The sequence below is a fragment of the Pagrus major genome, chromosome 18, assembly GCF_040436345.1.
Source record: "Pagrus major chromosome 18, Pma_NU_1.0".
NCBI lineage: Eukaryota > Metazoa > Chordata > Actinopteri > Spariformes > Sparidae > Pagrus > Pagrus major.
In genome coordinates, this window is record NC_133232.1 from 26,368,158 (window position 1) to 26,389,828 (window position 21,671).

The 21,671-nt window shown below is 42.6% G+C and overlaps 1 protein-coding gene across 1 annotated transcript in view; it reads right to left on the reverse strand.

The window, feature by feature from the left end:
* The window catches only part of dock2-like (dedicator of cytokinesis protein 2), a 116,006-nt gene that overhangs the window by 39,389 nt on the left and 54,946 nt on the right, over window positions 1–21,671 (reverse strand). Inside the window, exon 26 of the mRNA XM_073487116.1 lies at window positions 18,015–18,110. Within this exon, the coding sequence (XP_073343217.1) occupies window positions 18,015–18,110 (96 nt within the window). The remainder of the gene's footprint in view (window positions 1–18,014; window positions 18,111–21,671) is intronic.

Below are 21,671 nucleotides of genomic sequence, written 5' to 3' on the forward strand. Positions count from 1 at the left end.
AGGCAGCAGGGGGGGAGGGACTGACTACGTTACCCAAAATGCAGTGTGTGCCCTGTCTCAAAGGGCCAATAAAGTGCTGCATTTGTGTAGAGATGGTGACCGAGAGAGGCACTGTGATTACAGAGCAGTAAAGTGAGTCCATCTCCCTTAAACACACACACTCACACTCACACACACACACACACACACACACACACACACACACACACACACACACACACACAAACATGCAGGGCCCGTCAATCGGTGGCTGAAAAATAAGGCTCACCTTGAAACGACAGGGGACTCGATTCGCTGGAGCATTTAGGGCTCTGTTACCACTGCAAAGACGTGGGTGTGCACTAATTCACACACACATTGACACACAGACACACACACACACACTTACGGCCTCGCTGAGACTGCCTGCGTTGTAGACAATTCTCGAGCCGCCCAAACCCACCAACTGATAAATTAAACTCATTGCAAGTATAAACAGATTTCATAAAAAGCTGCACCCTGTCAAGAAACTCCCTGTAGTGTTTAATGGCTGTGTGTGTGGGGGGGTTTGTTTGTGAGTGTGGTGACAGATGCTCAAACACACTTGCAGTGCGTATTGATTACCGCCAAGCAGTGTGTGCAGCTTCCTGAACCTCCTTCTTCCTCTCTTTTAATGTCATGCATCTCTCTCTCCTCTGTGCTACTCTCTTTATAATTTAACAAACTCTATGAGACACTTTTGGAGATTTCAACTCCGGAAAATGGGCCTTTACATCTCATCCTCAGACACACGCACACACTCACGCAGCACTTTTATCTTGTATGTAAGATCCTTCTCCTTCATCTGTTCTCTCCCCCTTATCCCTCCACCACCTTTATGCACCTCCCTATATGCCGCCATCTCCCCAGTTCTCCTTTTTTCTCCGCCTCCCCCTTCATCCCCCGGTCGACAACGTTGCCTCCCCTTTCCCCTCCCTGATCATTTTGCACAGCCAGAGGTGCAATGTGGGCGCGAGACTGAGATTAAATATAGAGACAGAGGGAAGGGAGAGAGAAACACACAGCAAAATCAAAGACAGCATGACAGAGATGGAAAAGGGGGTGGTGAGTGGAAAAGTGTGACAACAAACATGGGTAATGATGAAAGACGAGGGGGGACAGCGGGAGAGCGCTATCCAATAAGACTTGGAGAGAGACAGGTAGAAAGATGGAGAGAGTCAGGCATGTGAAGCTGATTTCCGAGGATATGGTGTCACTTTCTAGCCGGCAAGCTGCAGGTCAGGGGTGAGATGTGAGACTTGAAACGTGGGCACACGCATAACCACACACTCTCTCTCTCTCTCTCTCGCACACACACACACACACATGCAGATAGAAGGAGACAGCAGGAAGAGAGAGCGAGAGAGAAAGTTTGTTGCAGCAGGTGCTCTGGTGTCTGGTGTGGCTGCTGGTGGAAAGACAAATGCTTGGAAATGAGCTGCAGTGAAATTATCTTCAATTGACTTAGACTGAATCCCGAGGCAGACGGCTTGACAACACATATGCACACTCAAACACACACACCTTCAAACACACACGGCGGTATGAATGCACGTACAAATGCGGTCCGTGCTATCTCCGTTGCACACACAAACACCGTCTCTCTCTTTCTCTCTGTGTGTTTCCCTCATATCATCATCATCTGCTATTTATTTTCGCAAACAACACATCTCAGTCCATTCTCGGGCACCTGGTGGCTGCAGCCTGCTTTGCAAATAGATTTCAACCACTCACACACACACACACACAGACAGAGCAAAGCCGTATTCACACACCACAAAGAAAAAATACTTTAAGCTAGAGCGATAAGTGAACCATAGGTCAAGACCTGTGTCTTCCACTCCAGGACAATCTCTGTCGCAGTTACCACGGTAACCCATCATAAACAGTCTGTGCTGTCAATTATGTGTGACCTCCTGCTAGCTGCCAGGCAATGTAACAGTCCTTGAGCCAAACGCACTGTCAAGATATTCATATAAATAACAGCGATATGTCACCGAGGTTGAAATCCTTTGATCTACAGAGCCTTACGTTAAGACCTTACATTTCAAAGCTCCACTTCTGTCAGTGTAACTCTCGAGCACAATTGCACACCAGGAGGTTTGTCATAAGCACTAACTGCAAAGCTCTGTTGTGTAACTGACAGTTGTCCCAGCAAACATGTCGGAAAGTTTCATAGAACAGGGACACGGGCTGAAAACAGCCTAAATTTAAATCGTTCTCAATCCTTAGCTGGGCCCATAGGCAGGCCCACCAGCATAATAAACTGCATCCACTCTGTTTTAATATTTAATGATCTTAAATGAAACCTGAAATTCCAAAGAGTCTGACAATATTAATAACACTTGCTGTCAGGGAAAAGGGAATAAAAGAGGCTAAAATGCCAATTTTTAAAATTCTGCTCATGGTGGCAAAACAGCGTGCGACGCCAGGCTTCAAAATGAGTCGATATAGGTCACAACGAGCATCTGTATGAGTGAATATGTGCATGACTATGAACTGTAAGTGCAGGGGACAGGCTCATCACAGTTGGTATAAGTTAGTACCTGTCTGCTTGTAAGAACATATTAACTGCCACAGGGCTGCAGCTGAAAGCAGGCAGATTTCTAGAACTTCTGGTGAACCTTGAGCATTATTTTGATGTTTGTCTATGCTTTTGAGACAAGCTTCTTCTTGACAACTTTTTTGTCTGATGCATTCATAAACTACGAGGAGAACAACAAAATATTGCACCTTTCCAACCTTGACCACAAGGATCTGTGCTGTGATGATAGACCAGCTGGCATTAAATAGAGTTTTTTACTCTCTCTATGTGTGTGCGACCGATTTTGTCATTTGCCTAAACAGACATCTGTTGGAAGGCACCAATATGTTCAGGAATCAACAGAAAACTGACTTCCAGAGTTGGCCTGAGGAGCCACAGTTGAACAGGGGTATAATTTAAATGTAAATGGTAACAATAAAAGTGCTGAAATGTCTCACTTAGATCTACAACATGTCTAAAACGTACTGATGCTTGTACTGTAGAGGTGTGGAAATGTCTCTATTATAAGAGTTTGGCGACGCAGACGTTGAAGATATGCATCGATGCAGAGACAGATAAGAAATGGGAGTTTGAAGCCTGTGTTGATTGCTGATTTTGAGGCCTTGGCCTGACAATACAGATGTAAAATGACATTGCAATGTTGCTCTACTGCTTTGAATTGTGGGTGAAGGTAACACCAACGTTATTTATGTTAGGAGACATTGCGGTAGGAGGCAGAGATCAGCAGGTGGACATCTGGCCACATTTTGGATGTTATGAAGTTGAAGTTGTTTACTAAACGCATTAGCCATTTTCACTTGAAGCTAACATCTGCAACCTTAAACAATGCAGCGAGTCTAGCTTATCAGCCATGAATTGAGGAGGTGCTGTCATCTTTGCCGTCCCTCTCCGTGAGAGGTGTGTGCAGCAGAGTCATGTTTGTGATGTTTGCCACATTCAGGAAGTGCCCTGTCTTAGAGCTGTTATGTGAAAACATTTTTGTCGATTAAATCACACATGCAAAGCACTGCAGACGGATTTATAAGACTTTTGATAGATAGATAGATTTTGATAGAGCTTTTTTAATCCCGAAGGAAATTGTTGCGCTGTTGTAGAGATTGCTCCGAAAATTTATAGAAAACAATAGAAAAAGCAGTTACAACCAGTGGGTTCCCTTGGTCAGGGTCACACACTGGGCCCAGTTAATACATAAAAGAGTATTAAATATTAGTAAAATATACAAAGTAAACTAAAAATGAACTAAAATAGAAATAGAAAAAAGTAGTATTGGATGTTGTGTTTTCTGTTACAGTCTGATTTTTAAAAGGACTTTCTAAATATAAAGGGAATATCAAATGATGAAAAAGCAGCCTTGTACAGAAATATAGAAAATTGGGAACGCCATACATTTAGATGCATCAGGATCGTTCATTCGAATTGTTGACAGGTGAATCGTAATCGAATCATGAGGCGAGTGAAGATTCACACTTTTATTGTATATTGTGCAGAGACTTTAAAATGACACACAGCAACTCATAGGATAATAAACCACAGCACTCCGGAGCAAAATCTGTGTAAAAATATATAAATCTACAATTTAAAAATACTATACTTATATTATAACATATAATATATAACACATATAGTATAATTGAATTACTAAATTGGATTCATTTGTTTAAACAACCTCCTATGACCTCCATTTACTCTCCTATGTCTTTTTCTTTGTGATGTACCAATATGTGCTGCTGCAATGGCCCAATTTCTTCCTACGGAAAAATCGAATGTAATATTATCCAGCTCCAATTTTATCAGCAACTCATAGAGTCGTAGTGCAACATTAAAGCATTCTGAGTCGATTCTCAAGTGATTTGAAGTGATTAAGATCAAAAGGATAATTTTGTTCCCCTCCCAAACCATTTTGAGCAAGCATATCAATACAAAACCAGATAAGGCTTGAGCATTACTTAGCTACACATTAATATAATTTTTTAATCAATAAAAAGTAAAAGATGCCCATTCATCCCACTGAAAAAAAAGGCAAGTGGGCAGAAACCATGTTATAGAGACTGACATCAGCCCGAACTCATTAGACAGATTCCCAAACTGCTTCTATGAGCGATGTCAAGGCATGATGCATCATGAGTTTACATACTGCTGTGGGAGGCAAACATAACATCATTTGAAATGTGTCACACTGTGTCATCGCGTAATAAAAGCCTGCAGCGACATCTGTAGTTCTAAATTTATTGACCGAGATCCTGGGCTGAGGGTGTAACTTTCAACTTGCAACTTTCTCGAGGCATACACGATTACCCTTAAGATATGTTGAGGCTTTGCTGTTCCTTCAAGAAAAACAGCTTGATGAGATATAGAGTTTTGCCTCTATAACGCCAACCCACCTGCTGGTCTAATAAAGGGTTGATAGAGTTCTATCGATCTGGTTAGTGTGTGCGTTCAGCCGAGGTCAAAGCTTTTATATGGTGCTTTACGTGCCTAATGTCTGTGTCTTCTTGCCAATCTAACCATTTATTCCCGGTTGTCCCTCCTTTCTACTGATGTTTCTCTCATTCATTGCCTCTCTCTCTTTTTCTCTCTCTCTCCAGAACAAACCCGCAACGCCCAGAGAATCCATCCAACTCATCATCTGCGAGCTGCTGGTTAGAGACTGCGAGAAGCTGTGAAAGTAATGTCCAATCAGAAGTAGCCAAAGTAGTGAGGAGGTCATTAATGGGAGGACATTGAGAGTGTAAAGCTTTATTGGATATTGAATTCCTGTCTTCAACTTCCGCATAAAAAACTCTTTCACTCCGCCTCGCAAACAGACAAATTCACCGGGTATACAAAAGCTGGAACTATTCCCACTTCCTATTGGATATAATTACGCTGACGTTGGCTGATGTCACCGCTTGCCTCCATCCCGTTCAGCTCCTCGGGGGGCTGAGCCAACCTGCAAAGGAGTATGGGCAGAAGGGTGGCTGACCCAACCAATCCGGTGCCTGCGCTGGGGGTTCCCCTGGCAGGAGGGCGATGGGGCCCACTGTGCAGCGTCGGGGTGCAGACTTCTCCCGGGCTGCGGACTCTCCCCTCCATCAAACGGCACGGCAGCCAGCCAACCAACACACATCGTCCACTCGCCATGGCCACAGACAAAACAACCACAGCAGAGACAGCTGGAGTTATCAGAAGTGACAGCAACAGTCTGCCAGTGTCCAAGGAGACATCTCAGAACGAGATCAACAGCCTGACACAGGACGACATGGGCTCTCAGGGGTCAGGCAGTGGAGTTTACTGCCAGATTAAAACAATACAGACAAACCCTAAGGACACAAGAGCTAAAAGGACAGCTCGGTATACAAATGGCAGCGTGGTAGCCTCTGATGTGGTGGGAGGGGTTTGCACTGAGGCCACAGAAGGTAAGGAGACGGCCCACGAGAGGAGGAGGGTGCAGTCTCTACGCATGGAGGGCCACCGCTCCGTACTAAAGACAGGGAGTGTTTGTACGACCGTGCACGCCACCCCGCCGCGGCCTTGTCGAGTAATGGCGACTTCCCCGCCTCGTCTTTGTGCGACTTGTGGGAGGAGACGATCACAGATTACGCCGTGCACAGGCGCATGTCGAAGGAAGGCTGTCAATCAAATAACAGCGAGCCAGACTTTACCTAATCCGCCACGGAAAACTTCTGCCGCTCCCAGCCAGTCAAGGAAGGAGTGTGCTCTGGACTCTGTGTCTTACACAGCAAACACATCAGTAAAGACTACTCAGATACCACAGCTGTCACACACGATACCAAAAACACACAGCTCACATTCCAACCACACATCACAAGCTCAGAACAAAACAAAAGATTCAAAACTGCAGTCGAGGCCACATTCTGCGGACTTTACTCAATACAAAGACTCGGCCACACAAACAACAGACACACACATGCAAAACAGCACAGACAGGACAACAGCTACCACACATAAACAGCAAGCACACACACCGTCTGCAGAAGCGACAGAGCCACATTCGACTGACAAACACAAGCAAGACTTGGCTAAAATCAAGCACGCTGATGAACACAAACATACATCAGTCCGTGTCAATTCTAAACCTTCAGTTTCTTCCCTCCACAGCGACTCAAAATCTACCAACACGCCACCCCTCCCACCGAAAAACTCCCCTAAGCTCACTCCTTCCAAACCGGCCACAGATGTAGCGCAAACCAAAAACACCAAGGACACCACGGATATTCCCAAACAAGCATCTTCACAGCGGATCAAACTCAAGGACTACACAAAACAGAAGAGCAAATCATTCGATGACCACACTCTGCCTTGTAAGACTCATATGAAAGCACAATGTAACGGGGCTCCGGGTGGATTGTTGGGCGGACAAGTAGGGAACGCACCCCGCGGGCTGGAGAGGCAGCTGCAGAGTGTGGAGGAGAACCTGTTGTCCAATCAGGAGAAGATCAAGGTGCTTCTGAACGTCATTCAAGACCTGGAGAAGAGCAAGGCCCTCAGCGAAGGGTGAGAGAGGGGAGAAACTGGGGAAAAGGAGGATGAACTGTACAATGAGACAGCAAGACAGAGAGGAAAAAAGAGAGATAAAGACAGGGATGAAATTAGAGATATGGGATGAAGAAAACAAGAAGAAGTAGAGGTGAGGTAGAGGTATTACCTGCTCTAGCGAATGCTTAAGTAAGAGAGTCAGAGAGTTAGTGATAAGGAGAAGAAAGAGGGGGAGAGAACAAGCCGTCAAGGGAGTGCACAAGATTAAGAAGGGAGTATATTTGAGTTTATATAGCAAAATATATACCGACAGGCTTTCAAGTCCGTGTAATGGATTTTAAATGTCAGGCAGGCCAGTGGAGAGTCATTGAAGTGTGTCTATGTGTGTGCACACGTGTGTGTGCTCGAATCCTGTAGAGATATATGATATACCTGCAAGCCTGTAGTCAAGGATCGCAGATCCTTCCTCTGTCCTTTAATCTTATATGCCTTATAGGGGATGTTCTCCCCACTGTAACAGTATCCTTAAGAGACGTCGTACTGCCTACCAAGTTGAACTCATCAGTTCGTCTTTCTTCTCCTGCTAACTCTTTTATTCATAAATCTCCCTCTCCTGCTCCATTACCTTTGTTTCTCTCTTCTTAAGGCATCCCAGTCGGCTCTCCGTACTCACTTCGTTTTAATCAGCGCCCTCCCCTTTCTCCGAGGCTCCTTAACCCGCTTCAAGCTATTCATCCCTTTCTGCACCTACGCCCTCGCACCTATCTTTCCCCAATTCTTAATTAATACCTTTTATCTCTCTCCATTTTTTCCTTTCTCTGCACCTCCTCATATAAATCATGCCTGCAGCTCACAACCGTGAATCCCTCCTTTGCCCTCTCTGCATTTTCTGATCTTCCCCTTCTCCCTGCCCTGACAACCTGTCAATCATTGTCCCCTGCTGTCATGTGCTAGCCGTCGCTCTGTTTTGTTTCCCCCCTCCCTCTATCGCTCAGCATTCTTTGCCTCCTCATCCTCCTCCTCACCATTTCACCTCTACTGTCAGTAATTCTTCTCTTCTCAACCCCTTTCTCCTATCTTTCCCTCCTAATCTCTCATGCCCAATGGTTCTGCTTCTCCTCCCCAACCAATTTCTTACCTTTTTGCCTTATCTTCAATCAAAAATTATCTTTCCAACCCCACCTAAACCTCCCTTTTTACATGATTTTACTCCCTCCATCCCCCAGTTTCTGTTTCGGGGTTAACAGATGTCTCCAGCTCCAGACTAATCCCTATCAGATTACCTTTGAGAAATGCAATTAATATTTAAGCTGCACAATAAGGCTCCTAAACTCAGTGTACATGCTGTCCTGCCCTGAGTGTGTGACTGTACAGTATAAGATTATGTATTTATATACTTCAGTACATATGTGAGGATGCTAATGTCTCGTTCTTAGAGTGCTACAAATAGGTTAAAAAGGGGGCAGACAGAATAGAGAAGGATAGACAGAGAGAGAGAGCAATTTACAGAAAAAGACATAACAAGAAAAGGAAAAGTAAGAGAACCAGCAAGTAAGAGAGCTGACATGCATCCGATGCTGCGCCTGAAATGAAAGTACTCTAAGTGGGCTGCTGTGATAAAAGTGTCGGCTGAGCTAAAAGGTTGTTGCTGTGCTCAGCTCCGCGTTTTCTCTCCTCTCTCGAAGCAAATACCCGTCTGCTCTTGCTGTTGTTGTCTTTGATAAAGCCTGCTTGGAGAGAAATACTGATGCCAGTCACACGGTTTCTCTCCATGTAATTAAAACATCTATTTTATCAACATAAATCAGCAACTCCCTCATCTAGACAGTTCAGTAAAGGGGCAGCCAAAACATCTTGGCAAAATAAAGTGTTTTAATTACATGACAGTCAGCATGAGCTTGTCGGATCTGTTCTTTAATCTGACTTTATTCTCCAGCAGCTCTGTCGTCTTGTTCAACCTTGATAACACACTTTGCATGTGTAATCAGGATTTTTTTGTAATGCACACCAAATTTCAACGCAGCTAGTTCCTAGAATGAAAGACAATAAGATACTTGTCACTGAACAATGTGCTTGGAATATGAATGTCACGTAATGCTCGGCCTCCCAGACAGTCACTGTAAACACTGTTTAGAGGTTATCTTCACCCGACTGCACAGCCAAACAGGCAGGTTTTACCCCACCAGGACAATTCAGGTGAAGTCTTGTCACTCCTGTTAGGGTACATCACATGCAGTTAATAACACAAGCTTATTTGTGCCCTTTTGACAACCCCCAGAGAGCACAGACCTGATGTTGATAACAGTTGTGACTCCAGCAGTCAAGAGAGAGAGAGACTCTGTCAAGACAAGCTTGACTTGTTTCTACTGCAAAATACGATTTCTTCCTCTGCTGTTGAATATCAGTATGTATATACAGTTGCAATGTTAAAGGGACAGTTAAGCCTAAAATCAAAAATACATATTTTTGCTCTTTTGTTTTTGTGTGAGTTGTGTGAGTTTGGAGGTATTGAGAGTTCATAGAGATGTCTGTCTTTTCTTGACTATTGACTATTTTCTTGTTGCTCAAAGCCCCAAAAAATAGATTTTGAAAAACTTCAAAAAAAATTTCTGATGACCCAGTTACTCAAGATAATCCACAGACTATGTTGTGAGCAGTTTCATGAACGATCTATTTTCTTTCTACCAAATTACATATAACTGCACAGAAGTACTTTTAACATTAATGGCGCCGTCCTCGGCTGAGCTTTAACTTTAGCTAGCTTAGTCAGTTTAGCTAGCTAGCCTCTTGTCCATGAGCAGATGCACACCTCCTTCTGCGTGGTGATATTGTTGCCGGTTAGGTACAAAGAAATAATAATTAGTGAAACTGCTCACAATGTCTATGGGTTACCTGGTCATGACTTCTGGAAGGAGACATTGCTGATGAGTTTTTCAAATGTATTTTTTTGGTGCTTTGAGAACCACAAGCCAAGTGCCATCTATATGTGAGAGAAAAGCAGACATCTCTACAGCTGATATGTCCAAGTTTCTGAAACTCACGCCACAACAATCTAGATGGATAGATAGCACTTCAGGTAAGGATTTTGGGATGAACCTCCCCAAGAGCGATAACTGGAGTTGTTCCCCAGGCAGACTAAAACATGCAGTATGGGTATTTGTCACATCTGATATGCCTTCAATTAAACCATTTTGTGAGTGTGTGTGAATGCTTTGCATCTGTTGTTTCTGCAGTCGCAGCTCATACAGAACTGGTCAGGACATTAACAACTGCCCCACCTGCCAAAAGACAGCCTGCATCATCTACAGGTAACATGATCAAGATAATGAGCTTACTGCATTGCATAACTCACCAATGCCAACTCATTCTTTCCCACAGCGTAATAAACAGCCCTGAAACGTCTCCTGGAATAAACTGTTTGCCTTTGGTAGCCTTGAAATTGTTTCATTTCACATGGTTTCTTCTGAGCTTTCCCAGGTTGTATCACTTATTCAGCACATCTTTCATTTTTTGTTTTATTTTTCATTAGCTTCCCTCCTGGTACCCTGCTGTCTCTGCCCTTTTCGCCCACTCTGATAATTGTATTGCTCATAAAATACATCCCTATTATATGAAAAAAAAACAAGACTATGAGTGATCCTCCTCATCAATATTGAAATTAATACATGCGCTGTTCTAGAGATTAGAGGAAGCAGCTCTCTCCAGGAAAGTTATTTACACACAAAAGAGTATTCTGTGCAAACAAGCAAATTAATTCAGCACCTAAATGATGTGTCTTTCCTGTTTCAGTCATCTCTTGTGTGTGTGACCTAAATAAGTAATTGCATTCTTAGATCCTCTGCAACTTACAGAGCTGCGCCCTCACAATCTGATACCACATACTGTAGTTTAATCCTCCCATCACCTCCACCCCATCCTTCTTATTTTCATCCTTTCATTATGTAAATCACTCCCGTCTTTTCATCCCATGCCTGCTCGATCTCTCTTTCTTTCATCTCTAACTTTCAATCAAACTGGTTTCCTCTGTATATCCCTGCCTCATTCCATCTGTCAATTGGCAAAGCTATAATCACCTGTGCCCCACTCCCACCAAACACCCAACGACTCTGCTCTTTCTCTGAACCGCTCACACGAGCTGGAAATGTGGGTTTTAGCATGTGCAGTAGCTTTGCTGTGAACACAGACAAAGAACACAAAAATAAATATTTAGTTATTGTAAAAACCTGCTTTTAGTCCAGAACCTTTTGTTTGCATGTATCATACTAAAGCCAGGCCTGGAGCTTATCCTGCTTGTTTACAATCATATATAAACCCCCCTTGCAGGCCACAAGGGATAAAGAGACATTTTACAGGGCCTTTATCTCTCCAGCTCTCCCTAATTCACAAAATCACCCGCCTCCCTACAGCACCACATCTTCAACCCTCCAGTGTTTCTACTTTCTACTCCTCTGTTGTTTCATCTCTCCATCTCTTCACACACTTCTCTGACTCCCTCTTCCTCCTCATCCTATTCTTTTCTCCCCTTGATCTTAATTAACACAGCGGGATCGTTAGCCCAGTAAGTTCTAATGAACACCAAGGGGAAATGATTGCCACATGGCAACATACACATCCACTCATATATCCATATAGATATAATGTACATAGATGTAAATAAAAATATGCAAAACTCCCCCTACTTTAAACAGATTCATATGCAAGATACGCACAAAGATGAGGAAGACGAGGAGGCAAAAACTGAACACATTTGGCCACAAACACTCAGTGGAATATGGACTTAGCTGAAATGATACTTTGTAAATCACTCGGCCCATAAACAGAGAATTACTTGGCAACAATTGAAAAATGTAAGTCATTTTTAAAACAATAATGGCACTAATTCTCTGGTTCCAATCCGTCAAATTTGAGGATTTACTGCTTTTTACAGTTTCGGGACTGTTTGAATGTCTGTTTAAATGACCGCAGTAGACTAAAAGACAAATCAATCAATTGAGAAAACAATTTTGGCAGATGAATCCATCATGAAAACTATCGTCAGCAACAACTTGTATTACATAACCATTCACTTAAGCAGGACATTTTTAAATGAATCTGCTCTTCCAAAAGTAAGTCCTCATATGAACTTGATGGAACTGGATTTTGAAAAAGGGAACGAAACAAAGAAAAAAGGTTTCCACAGCCATAAATCTACTTTTGAAAGCTCTGTACGGTTATAAGTGGAGGAAATTGGACAAGAGAAAATGTGTTAACAGGACAAAAAGTACTTTTATCTTCTATTTACTACTATCATTTTCTATAAACCTACTCTGTAACAAAAAACATGTAACAACAGTAATTAAGACATCACAATACTTTTCAGTTGAATATCTTCAGACATCATGGGGACTTTTTAATGTGCCTGAGGCTTCCCTGATCTCAGGGGTACATTGTTCATCATTATCATCCCTCTTTTCTCTTTTCTCAGTTTCATAGATTTTCATTTCCTGCTCCACTTTCCCTTTGTTTTTCTTGCACACATGCAAATACAATCATACACAGACATGCTAATTAATCCAACAATAAAGCCTTTTTCCAGCTTATTTATGTGCACTTTTGCGCATACTTGCATGCACACACTAATACATACAGAGAAACAAAGATATGAATATATTTCACGCTGCGTGATTGATGTTAATAACTTGGACAGATATGCAGAATCTGCATTTTCTTCTCACATATCAGTGCAAGTTCCTTACAAAGAAATTACACACATTAAATATGCAGAGAAACACAATTTCAGCGACCCATTGTGACAAGTACAGACAATAGACAAAAGTACAAGAGCTCTATTTGATTGGACAGTAACGACCTTATCAAACTCTCAGGGAGGATTCTGGGTAAGAGGGTGGCTGATAGGGAAAGAGACACACACGAGCAGAGGATGGATTACGCGTGGGATTGAAACATCCATCCTAATGATTTGTGGTTTAAAAAGGGGGTTTTGATGTGGGCTGACTGCCTGAAGATGTTTTGCCATTGTCAGTCCTAATTAATCTGTGTGATGAGCGACAAGGGGGAGAGGAACTTATGACAGCCCCTCTGTTTTTCTCCCAAAGCTCAAACAACTCAAACACATACACAGAGACATGCAGGCACGCATACAATACCTAAAGGTATTCCTCACTTTCTTCCTAAACAGGAAGAGACATAAATGACTGAATGATATAAACACCTCCATACATGCAGAACCTAAACATTAACCTTGTCAGCTACAGAACATGACTAACCTTCACCCTCACTTCAACCAAAAAGTGAAGTTTAATAATTTAACGGCTCCTCACAAGGATAAAAGAAACAATTACACACAGTCATGCACACAGTTGCAAAGATGCCGGAGATGACAGCTTGCAAAACGAACTAAGAGCGGCTGCTTTTCCCACCGTGCCGTAATCCTATGAACAATAGACAGAGAGAGGTAGTTCAAGAGGATTGAGACGGGGGGGGGGATGTTGAAACCTAGTAAAGTGTGTGGGTAAAGAGAGACCTGACAAAAAGTCCTCCACTCTAAAACATGATAGAGTATAAATTGAGCGAATGTAGGACAGGTGCACTATTTTATCTTTTCTCATGTTCTGTGAGTCTATGTGTGTGTATGTGTGGAGAATATCTGGCTGTGTGTATGTGTAGTCACAGTTCATCTCCTTTATTATTTATTCATGGCAGCCATTCCTTCCTTTATGCCCACCAGAGCTTTTACCTCCTCGTCTATTTACTCCTTTACTCGCTCCCTCCATCCCCGTGCTCTTTCAGCAAAGACCTCTCTGCCCTCCTCTCTCCTCGCCTCTGGTGGCCCACTTCCTCTCCTCCTTTACTTCCTCCCTCCTTTTTATTGTTTCTCTCCTTTATTCTGCAGTGACCTCGCTGCCCTGTTTTATTAAAGCCTTTCTTTCATGTATCCATCCCTCCATCTCCCAGATGAGTGTTAGTTAGTTTCTCTGTTCTGCCCATAAGTCGCTGTATGCACCTTTTCCCCCTCACTCAGCCGTGGGCTTGTTGTGGCAGATGCACACTTTAGATGTCAGGGGAGCAGATGTCTGTTTGTACAGTATGTGCATGTGTGTTGGTATGCTGTAGGAGGGGATGGTGGGTAGTTATGTCTGCTCTCCTTGCCTCATCATGTGGCTCATTAACTCCAGATGCCAGGCCCTGTATGCAGCTCCACCCCTCTAACCCAACCCAACACACAAACACACATATATTCTCTTGCACATAAAAAGGGGAGAGAGAAAGTCTACTACACTATGACCTGCAGCGGTGGACACTTCAGAGACGGTGGGGAAAAAGAGAGAGATGAGAGAGGGGGGAGGGGGGATGAGAGAGATGCATAGAAAAAAGAAAGCCGAGAGGGTCTGCTTTGAACACATCAGAGGAGAAAAAAAAGTTCCTCCCTTGCTCCTTCCTTTGGCTCCTCCACTTTGCAAATGCTCCTCTCCACTCCTTTCCTTTTCCCCTCCTCTCCTTTGCTGCTCTCTTTTTCATTCTCCTCCCACTCCTCTCATCTCACCAGCCTGTGATCTATCGGTGCATGAAGCGCGGAAGAATACTATGGACGTGAAATGAGTGCTGAGTTGAGGCCTGTGTGAAAGTATGTGTGCTGAAGGTGCATATATCCGAGTTAAGAACACGATTTTACATCTGCACATAAAATTGCATTATGCCAAAGTACAACCTCTCTTTAAGTTGTCAGCATTTTGCGACTACATTTTCAAACTCCTGCGCTCACCTGTCTCTCAATCCCTCTTTTTCTAAGCTCTCTTTATGCTTAGCAGACCTCCACTTGTCCTCAGATCCCTCTGCTCATCTCCTCTCTCTCCCTCCCTCCCTCCCTCCGCCACCAAATCTAATCTCTTTTTGTGAAAAATGAGCTATATAAATAAATTTGACTTGATTTGACACTACCCCAACCTCTAAATTGTGCTCCCTCCTTCCCCTTCAACTGCTCTATCTTTCTCTCCTCTCCAGTGTGGAGCATGATTTCCGACAGCAGGAGGGACGCTTGCAGGGGATAATGGAGGTGCTGGAGGGCGAGTATGATGTGCCTGCAGCCGCTTTGACCAAGCCCACGCTAGCCCCTTCATCTTCCAACCGCCCTAGCACCAAGGCCCGCGTGAAGAAACTTCGCAAGAAGTGTTTCTGGTGGCTGTAAGCTTCGGGCAACACTACATCAGGCTTTCTGGCCATAAAGAATTTGGATGATGATTATGTTTCAGAAGACCCCAGGCCCAAAAGTTTTGGAATAAAGCATCTCTCGCGTGGTCGGTCCTGTGGGTGTGTTTAAGTCTCATTAAAATCATTGGGAGCATTTTCCAAGCTGCTTTCCTGTAAATGGCACTTTTTCCACAAAAATCCATCCTCGGCTCTGAAAATATACACCAGGGGACCAGGTAGAGAAAGAGGAACTGCACTAAAGAAGAAAAAGAGGACCAAACAAGCTGCTGAACCTTCTTCTCAAATCCATCTAAGATGGAGATCCAGATCACCATGACCTCCCCTCTGTGAAAACCAGACTTCAGCAGCTAATTTGTGAAGAACTTTTGATTCATTGAGGATACTGGCTTCCCATAATGCTTCTGTAGGAGAGAAATAAGACACTGATGCTTCGGATGACAGACAGGCAGACTGTTTGTCACTTGGCTGAGTGGCTGTCTAGACAGATGGACAGACATATGAATGGATTTATACTAAGATGGATTCATGCTTACAGCCTGGGAATGAATCCTTACAACGAATTTGGCTAAATTACAGCAATAAGCAGAGGAATCGGAACGATTTCAGAAAAAATCCAAGGATTTTGACAGCTAATCTAAATTCTGTGTCTTTGGAGGGCTTGACAGCCAAAATTTGAATGTAGCAACAACTGAAGCGCTAAGAGGATACAAGTGGAAAACAAACCGATGAGCTCTCTGGAAACAAAGAGACAGCTCACTGGCTGGAGATCAGGGTTTCGGAGAGCACAGTGGAGATTGTATTAAGAATACATTAAGAGACAACGTGATAGGCAGCTGATAACAGACTGACAGGCCGTGTCAGATAATTAAAAATTCTGTCAACAATGACTGACAGAGTGATTGATTCTCTTCTTTATTACCATCCAAAATGGAAGTGTTTTGATGTAAGCTCAGCCTTGTTCAAGGACTTTTACACACATACACTCAAACACACACACAAACAAACAACATGTGTGCGTATACTGTAAATACATGCACAAAAAGGCATACACTTACAGGCAAGAACACACACATGCAGAAAACTCACTGAAAGACGCCACACAAACACATCTACACACACACTTGCTCAAACACAGCAAACTAGGGGCAGCCCAGTTATCACTTCACAGTTAGTTATTGGCTTGTGTTCTTGTTTCAAAGATGTATCAATATTTGCAAAGTCTGAACTATTAAGGCACCTATAAATTCTGTATGAATTTCAGTGAGTTTTTCCTAATTTCACATTGCACACATTGTGCAGAAGAATGCTCTGTTGTCACGCAACATGTGGAAAGCCCAAAACAATCAGTTTCATTTGACTATCTGCCGTTTCACAGTTCATACCTACCAAAATTTAACAGACAAAATCAAAACATGTCTAAACTTTGTCAAAAGGTTTTCCCCAATAACAAACATCCGCTTGATCACCTCAAATATACCACAGGTAACAATTTCAATATCTATGAAGTTGTTCTATAGCATAAAGGCTACACTCTTGCTGTAAGCTGGCTCATTAAACTACAACAGAGAAACAAAACAACAACAAAAAAATCAATGCTAAAAACATTCACTGCAGGTCTATACATCCCATCAAAATGTACAAAAAAATCAGTTTACTTTATCAGGTCAAGGTACGATATCTCATTTAGAAGTGACAATCTAACCAATAAACAACGGCTTTGCAAAATAATTACACAGTCAGTAAAGGAATATGGAATTTTATAACAAATATATTGGCAGACATTTATGTAATCAGAAATTTAAACTCTGTATGGGACTACCCCTCTGACTGCACATAAAGATGGACAACATGACAGCTCCCCAAAAACGAAGCCAATACCATCTCGATCACCCCCTGTTGGCTGGCTGGAGTAAGTCATAAATCCTGTGCCCCTCCCTGTTAGCAGATGGGACATGGGCCAAAGTTAAACCTCCAAGTATACTTCAAGTAAATTCTTCCCGAATATGATTTCTGTCATTTTAGATCGTTCTCATCACGCTGATATTTATTCAAGAGTTCATCTTTATGATAAGTTTGGTTTTAATTAGTCATTTGGTGCTTTGAAAAGGGGTTGTGACATAATAATTGACAGTTGAGCCCTGCTCACGATTTACAGTCACCTCAATAACACGACTTAATTAAAATAACTACAACTGCCCAGACTCTGTAACCAAATGACGTCACGTGCAAGATGGCTGTGCTCATATCCAGGATATTTTGGCTTTATTTTTGTGCAGTGGAAGATGCATCCTCTATCTTTATATATAGTCTACAGTCTACTATCCCTGTGGCAAACGCACACTATTATTTTCCACACACACATAAACACACACCATTTGCACACTGCTTAGTGCACAGCAGTTTAGAGCAAAACCACTAATCTCACACTTCAACTGCTTCTGGGTGACAAGTTGCCACAAATTAGAACCCTGGATGACACCACTCTTACTAATTAAATATAACAGTCTGTGAGCTCCCACAATGCCCCTCTCTTCCTGATCTTCCTCTTGTATGTACAATAAAAGTGTGTATTTTAAACAAAATTTGCCGTTGTTGACATACTTTGTGTCTCAAATTGCACAGCAGACAAGAGTTGGCATACGGTCTGACTTTTACCGCTCCACTTTAGACAGCAGACAAAGTGAGAAAAAGACGCAAGAAGGTTTTGCCATGCTTGACTCGTCGATTTACAGAAAGTAAAGCATATATGGCGCTTGAATGTACTCACGATTAGGGCATGCTCTCGACCCATTGTGATGACTGTCTGGTTGATTATCCTCAGCAGTGACACCACAATGTCCTGGATGTGTTGAAATGTTTCCCCCTGAGTAGAACAGAGACAAAGAGCAGAGTAAGATAAAGAGAATAGCAGAGAAGGATGGAGAAGAAAAATAGACAAGGAAACAACAGCTTGTTAGCCTTCCTCAGGTGAAAACACACACGGACGCACAACCGAGATTGTCAGGTATTGTTTGTGCAGCCGTTCTCATCAACCCTCCTCACTGTGAAGACAACCAAGTTTGCACACACAGCCCAAAGCTTCATTTGGGCTCTGAATGGACAGATGGCCGATCAAATGAAACAAGAAAGAGAATACAGTTTTCTGAATCTGAAAAGTTAAAGTCTGTTCCCTTTTCTGAAAAATCATCCTCACCAGAACATTCAGTTAATCCACTTCTGTGTGGACATTTGAACCCACTTGGATGTGGATTTTTCTTTAAAGACCTGCTTTCGTATTCCTGTCTTTCCCTTCGCTTTGAAGTCACTGTTCTGTCATGTTTTCTTTTCCTCCAGCTGCCCAAAGGGAAACAAAGTAGTATCTGACAGTCTGTCTGTATCTGTGCTCAGACCTGTCCTGAGTCAGATGACTGTTTCCTGGTCAAAATCTCTTCATTGTTTGACATCTGCATGGTTAAACCTTAAGACAGTGGTTGGACCTGCTGTCTATTCTCTGTGAGAGCATTTGCACAAGAAGTGATGCATTTTTAAATTTAAAGCAAAAGGAAAATACAAACTGTGGATAATGTTTCCAACATTTGCAATGGAAACAGCAAGCTTTGTGTAACTACCATAAGTCTTTTGTAACGAGGATAAAAAACAGTAACATGAACCGAGGAGCAGATAATATACATAAATCTTCTATCACGGCGCACGTGATTGAATAGAATAAAAGTATTTTCTGGTAACTCAAAGGAAAACGAGATGGAAGTAGCAGTGGCAATATTGACAAACTAAAATACCTGTACTGTGATATATTAAATCAAATATCTCAATATCAATGTATGATAATATAATGGTGGGATCGCTATTGGTGCATCGGGAAACACTTTCAAAGCAATTTTTCATGATAGAATGATTCGATATTACAGTAGGATAACCAAACTCAAGGTGATACTAAATAATTTCATCACAAAATCAATATTATTTAGATGAAGTGACTTGCTGTACTTTAATCTTACTATCCTTGATATCAATTTAACATTGAACATGCAGAAACATGTCAATATACGTATGTTGAAAAAAATAATAGCTAGATAGTAAGGCATTATGTGTTTAAAAAAGAGAGGAAAGAAATCAAATTGTGTAATGACCCATTAAACTGATGACACACAAGTACAAACAGGGCAAATCCGTCCCTCAAAACTATGCGTGCATATGTCAAATAAGCACCTTTATGGAGTCATGGCTCCATAGACACAGGATAAAACACACACACACACACACACACACACACACACACACACACACACACACACACACACACACACACACACAGCTACAGTGAATCAGTCAATAGAAGCTGACTCAGGCTTGCCTCGGGCCAGTAACTCACGAGTGAAGCATCTGCTACATCCAAACACACCTTAGCGTTAGTGCTGCAGGCTGCATCTCTCGGTGTGTGCATAACCTTGTTAGCATAATCTGACCCAAATATACAGTATGTGTGTGTGTGTGTGTATATATGTGAGTGTGTGTGTGTATGTCCTTGTATAAGCTTATAAGCAAAGCATAAAAAACGAAAAGTGAAGGTCTAACAGAAGTAGGTAAAAAGGACTGAAGTTCAAAGTTTCAAACACACCACTCACACCTTTCTCTGTGAATGTGATTGTGAATGCGTGCGCATGTGTGTCTGCATGTGTGTGCGTGTGCCGGCCTGATGGCAGATGATTTGTAGAGCCTGATGAGAATCAGGAAGGCAAGATTACACTGCGTTAAACGCGCTGGCTCACAGCCACAGGACATAGAAAAGATAAACACAACTGGAAGTGTGTGCATGTCATCTGGCACTCCATTTACATTTGAGACTCACTCAAACTCACACACACCTACACACACACAGAGAGAGGTTGAGGCGCAGCTGTTGATCCTAAATAAGTCTAAATCTCTCTGGCTCACTGTAGGTATTTTGGTCTCCTGGAAAGAGTTTCTCAGACAGCCGGAAGATGAGAGATGAGACACATTGTGCTCTCTCTCTCTCCTGCTGAAAACAAACACGTGGAAGTCGATACTCATTTATTCCAAACTGTAGCCAGACTGGTTTATCATCTCTACTGGCAACATGATATGAAAAAGAAAAGCAGAAAACAATGTTTTGGGGCTAGGGGGAAAGAAAAAAGGGCGAAAGCTCTGGCGAGCCATGTCTTCCTGTCTCTCTCTGTTAGTATCCTCCTTTTATCACATACGCACAAAAGTTACACAAAGCTACTTATAAATTCAACACAAACTCTCCCACAGTCTCAAGCATCTGTCTATCTTTCTTCTATCCCTGCCTCTCACTTCTTCTGTATCTCTCTCTAGTTTGAAGGCATCTGTGGTGTGACAACTTAATCAGGTACCACCCAGAGTGAGGAAAAGAGAGATGAGGGTGGAAAACAAAGGAGAGAGGAAGGAGTGAATAAGAGGTGGAGGGAGTGGAGGTTAAACCGTCTCCCATCACCACTCTTCCTCTACTTCTGTTGTTTTACCTCCATCTGTTTCATCGCTCCCCTCTTCCAATTTCACACTGTCATCTCTCCAGCTCCCTGTAACGTTTTCTTGTAAAATCCCTCCGCCATATTGTCTATGAAACAGACATTTTCACCTCCTTCTGTTTAGCCGTTAACTGTCTGTCCCGCTTTTCCATTCACTCATCCTCCCTGCACAGCCAGGAGGACTTTTTTATTTATCTTCTCTGCTCTTGTTAATTTTATCCCTTACAATTTCAAAGGCTAATCCTTCATAGTTAGCTTTTTTCCAGTGCCCGGAAACCAGGAACCGTGTGGTGTTACGGTCAAGGTTCTTGTTTAACTATGCTCGAAAAGGTCAGATACGTGTGTGTTTGTGTGTGTGTGTGTGTGTGTTTTACTTTGCTGCAATGTTTGTACTTGAATAGGAACATGAATATTAAGAATGAAATATCAGAGCCAGCACTTACTCTGACAGTGTCTTTAATGTTTAGTTCAAGGACCACACAGCATAACTGTATGTTTGTGTGTGTGTGTGCAGATTTCAGTAGAGAATACTGACAAAAGACTTTTTTTCCTCATAACCTGCGATAGAAAATTTCTATGAAGCTGAGCATGACTAGTTTTTTAAGTCTATACATGATTGTATTTGTACCCGTCATGTCCCTTTGACACTCATCCTCCGCCTGCTTTCGTTTTTACACCTCAACCGACGCAAATTCCGCTCATCAAATTCACTTCACTCCATTCATTACTTCTCTGCCTTCTCTCACCGTCTCTCTTCTCTCGGCTCAAGCTTCATTAGTGTTATCCAAATAAATGGAGCTGGAAAAAGAGCCATACCTTCACTTCAAAGACTCAGCAGGCTGTCAACAACTTGCAGGAGCAATTAAACAGACCTCGGCTGGATACTGGTGATGCGGTTGTTCTGCAGTTGTGTG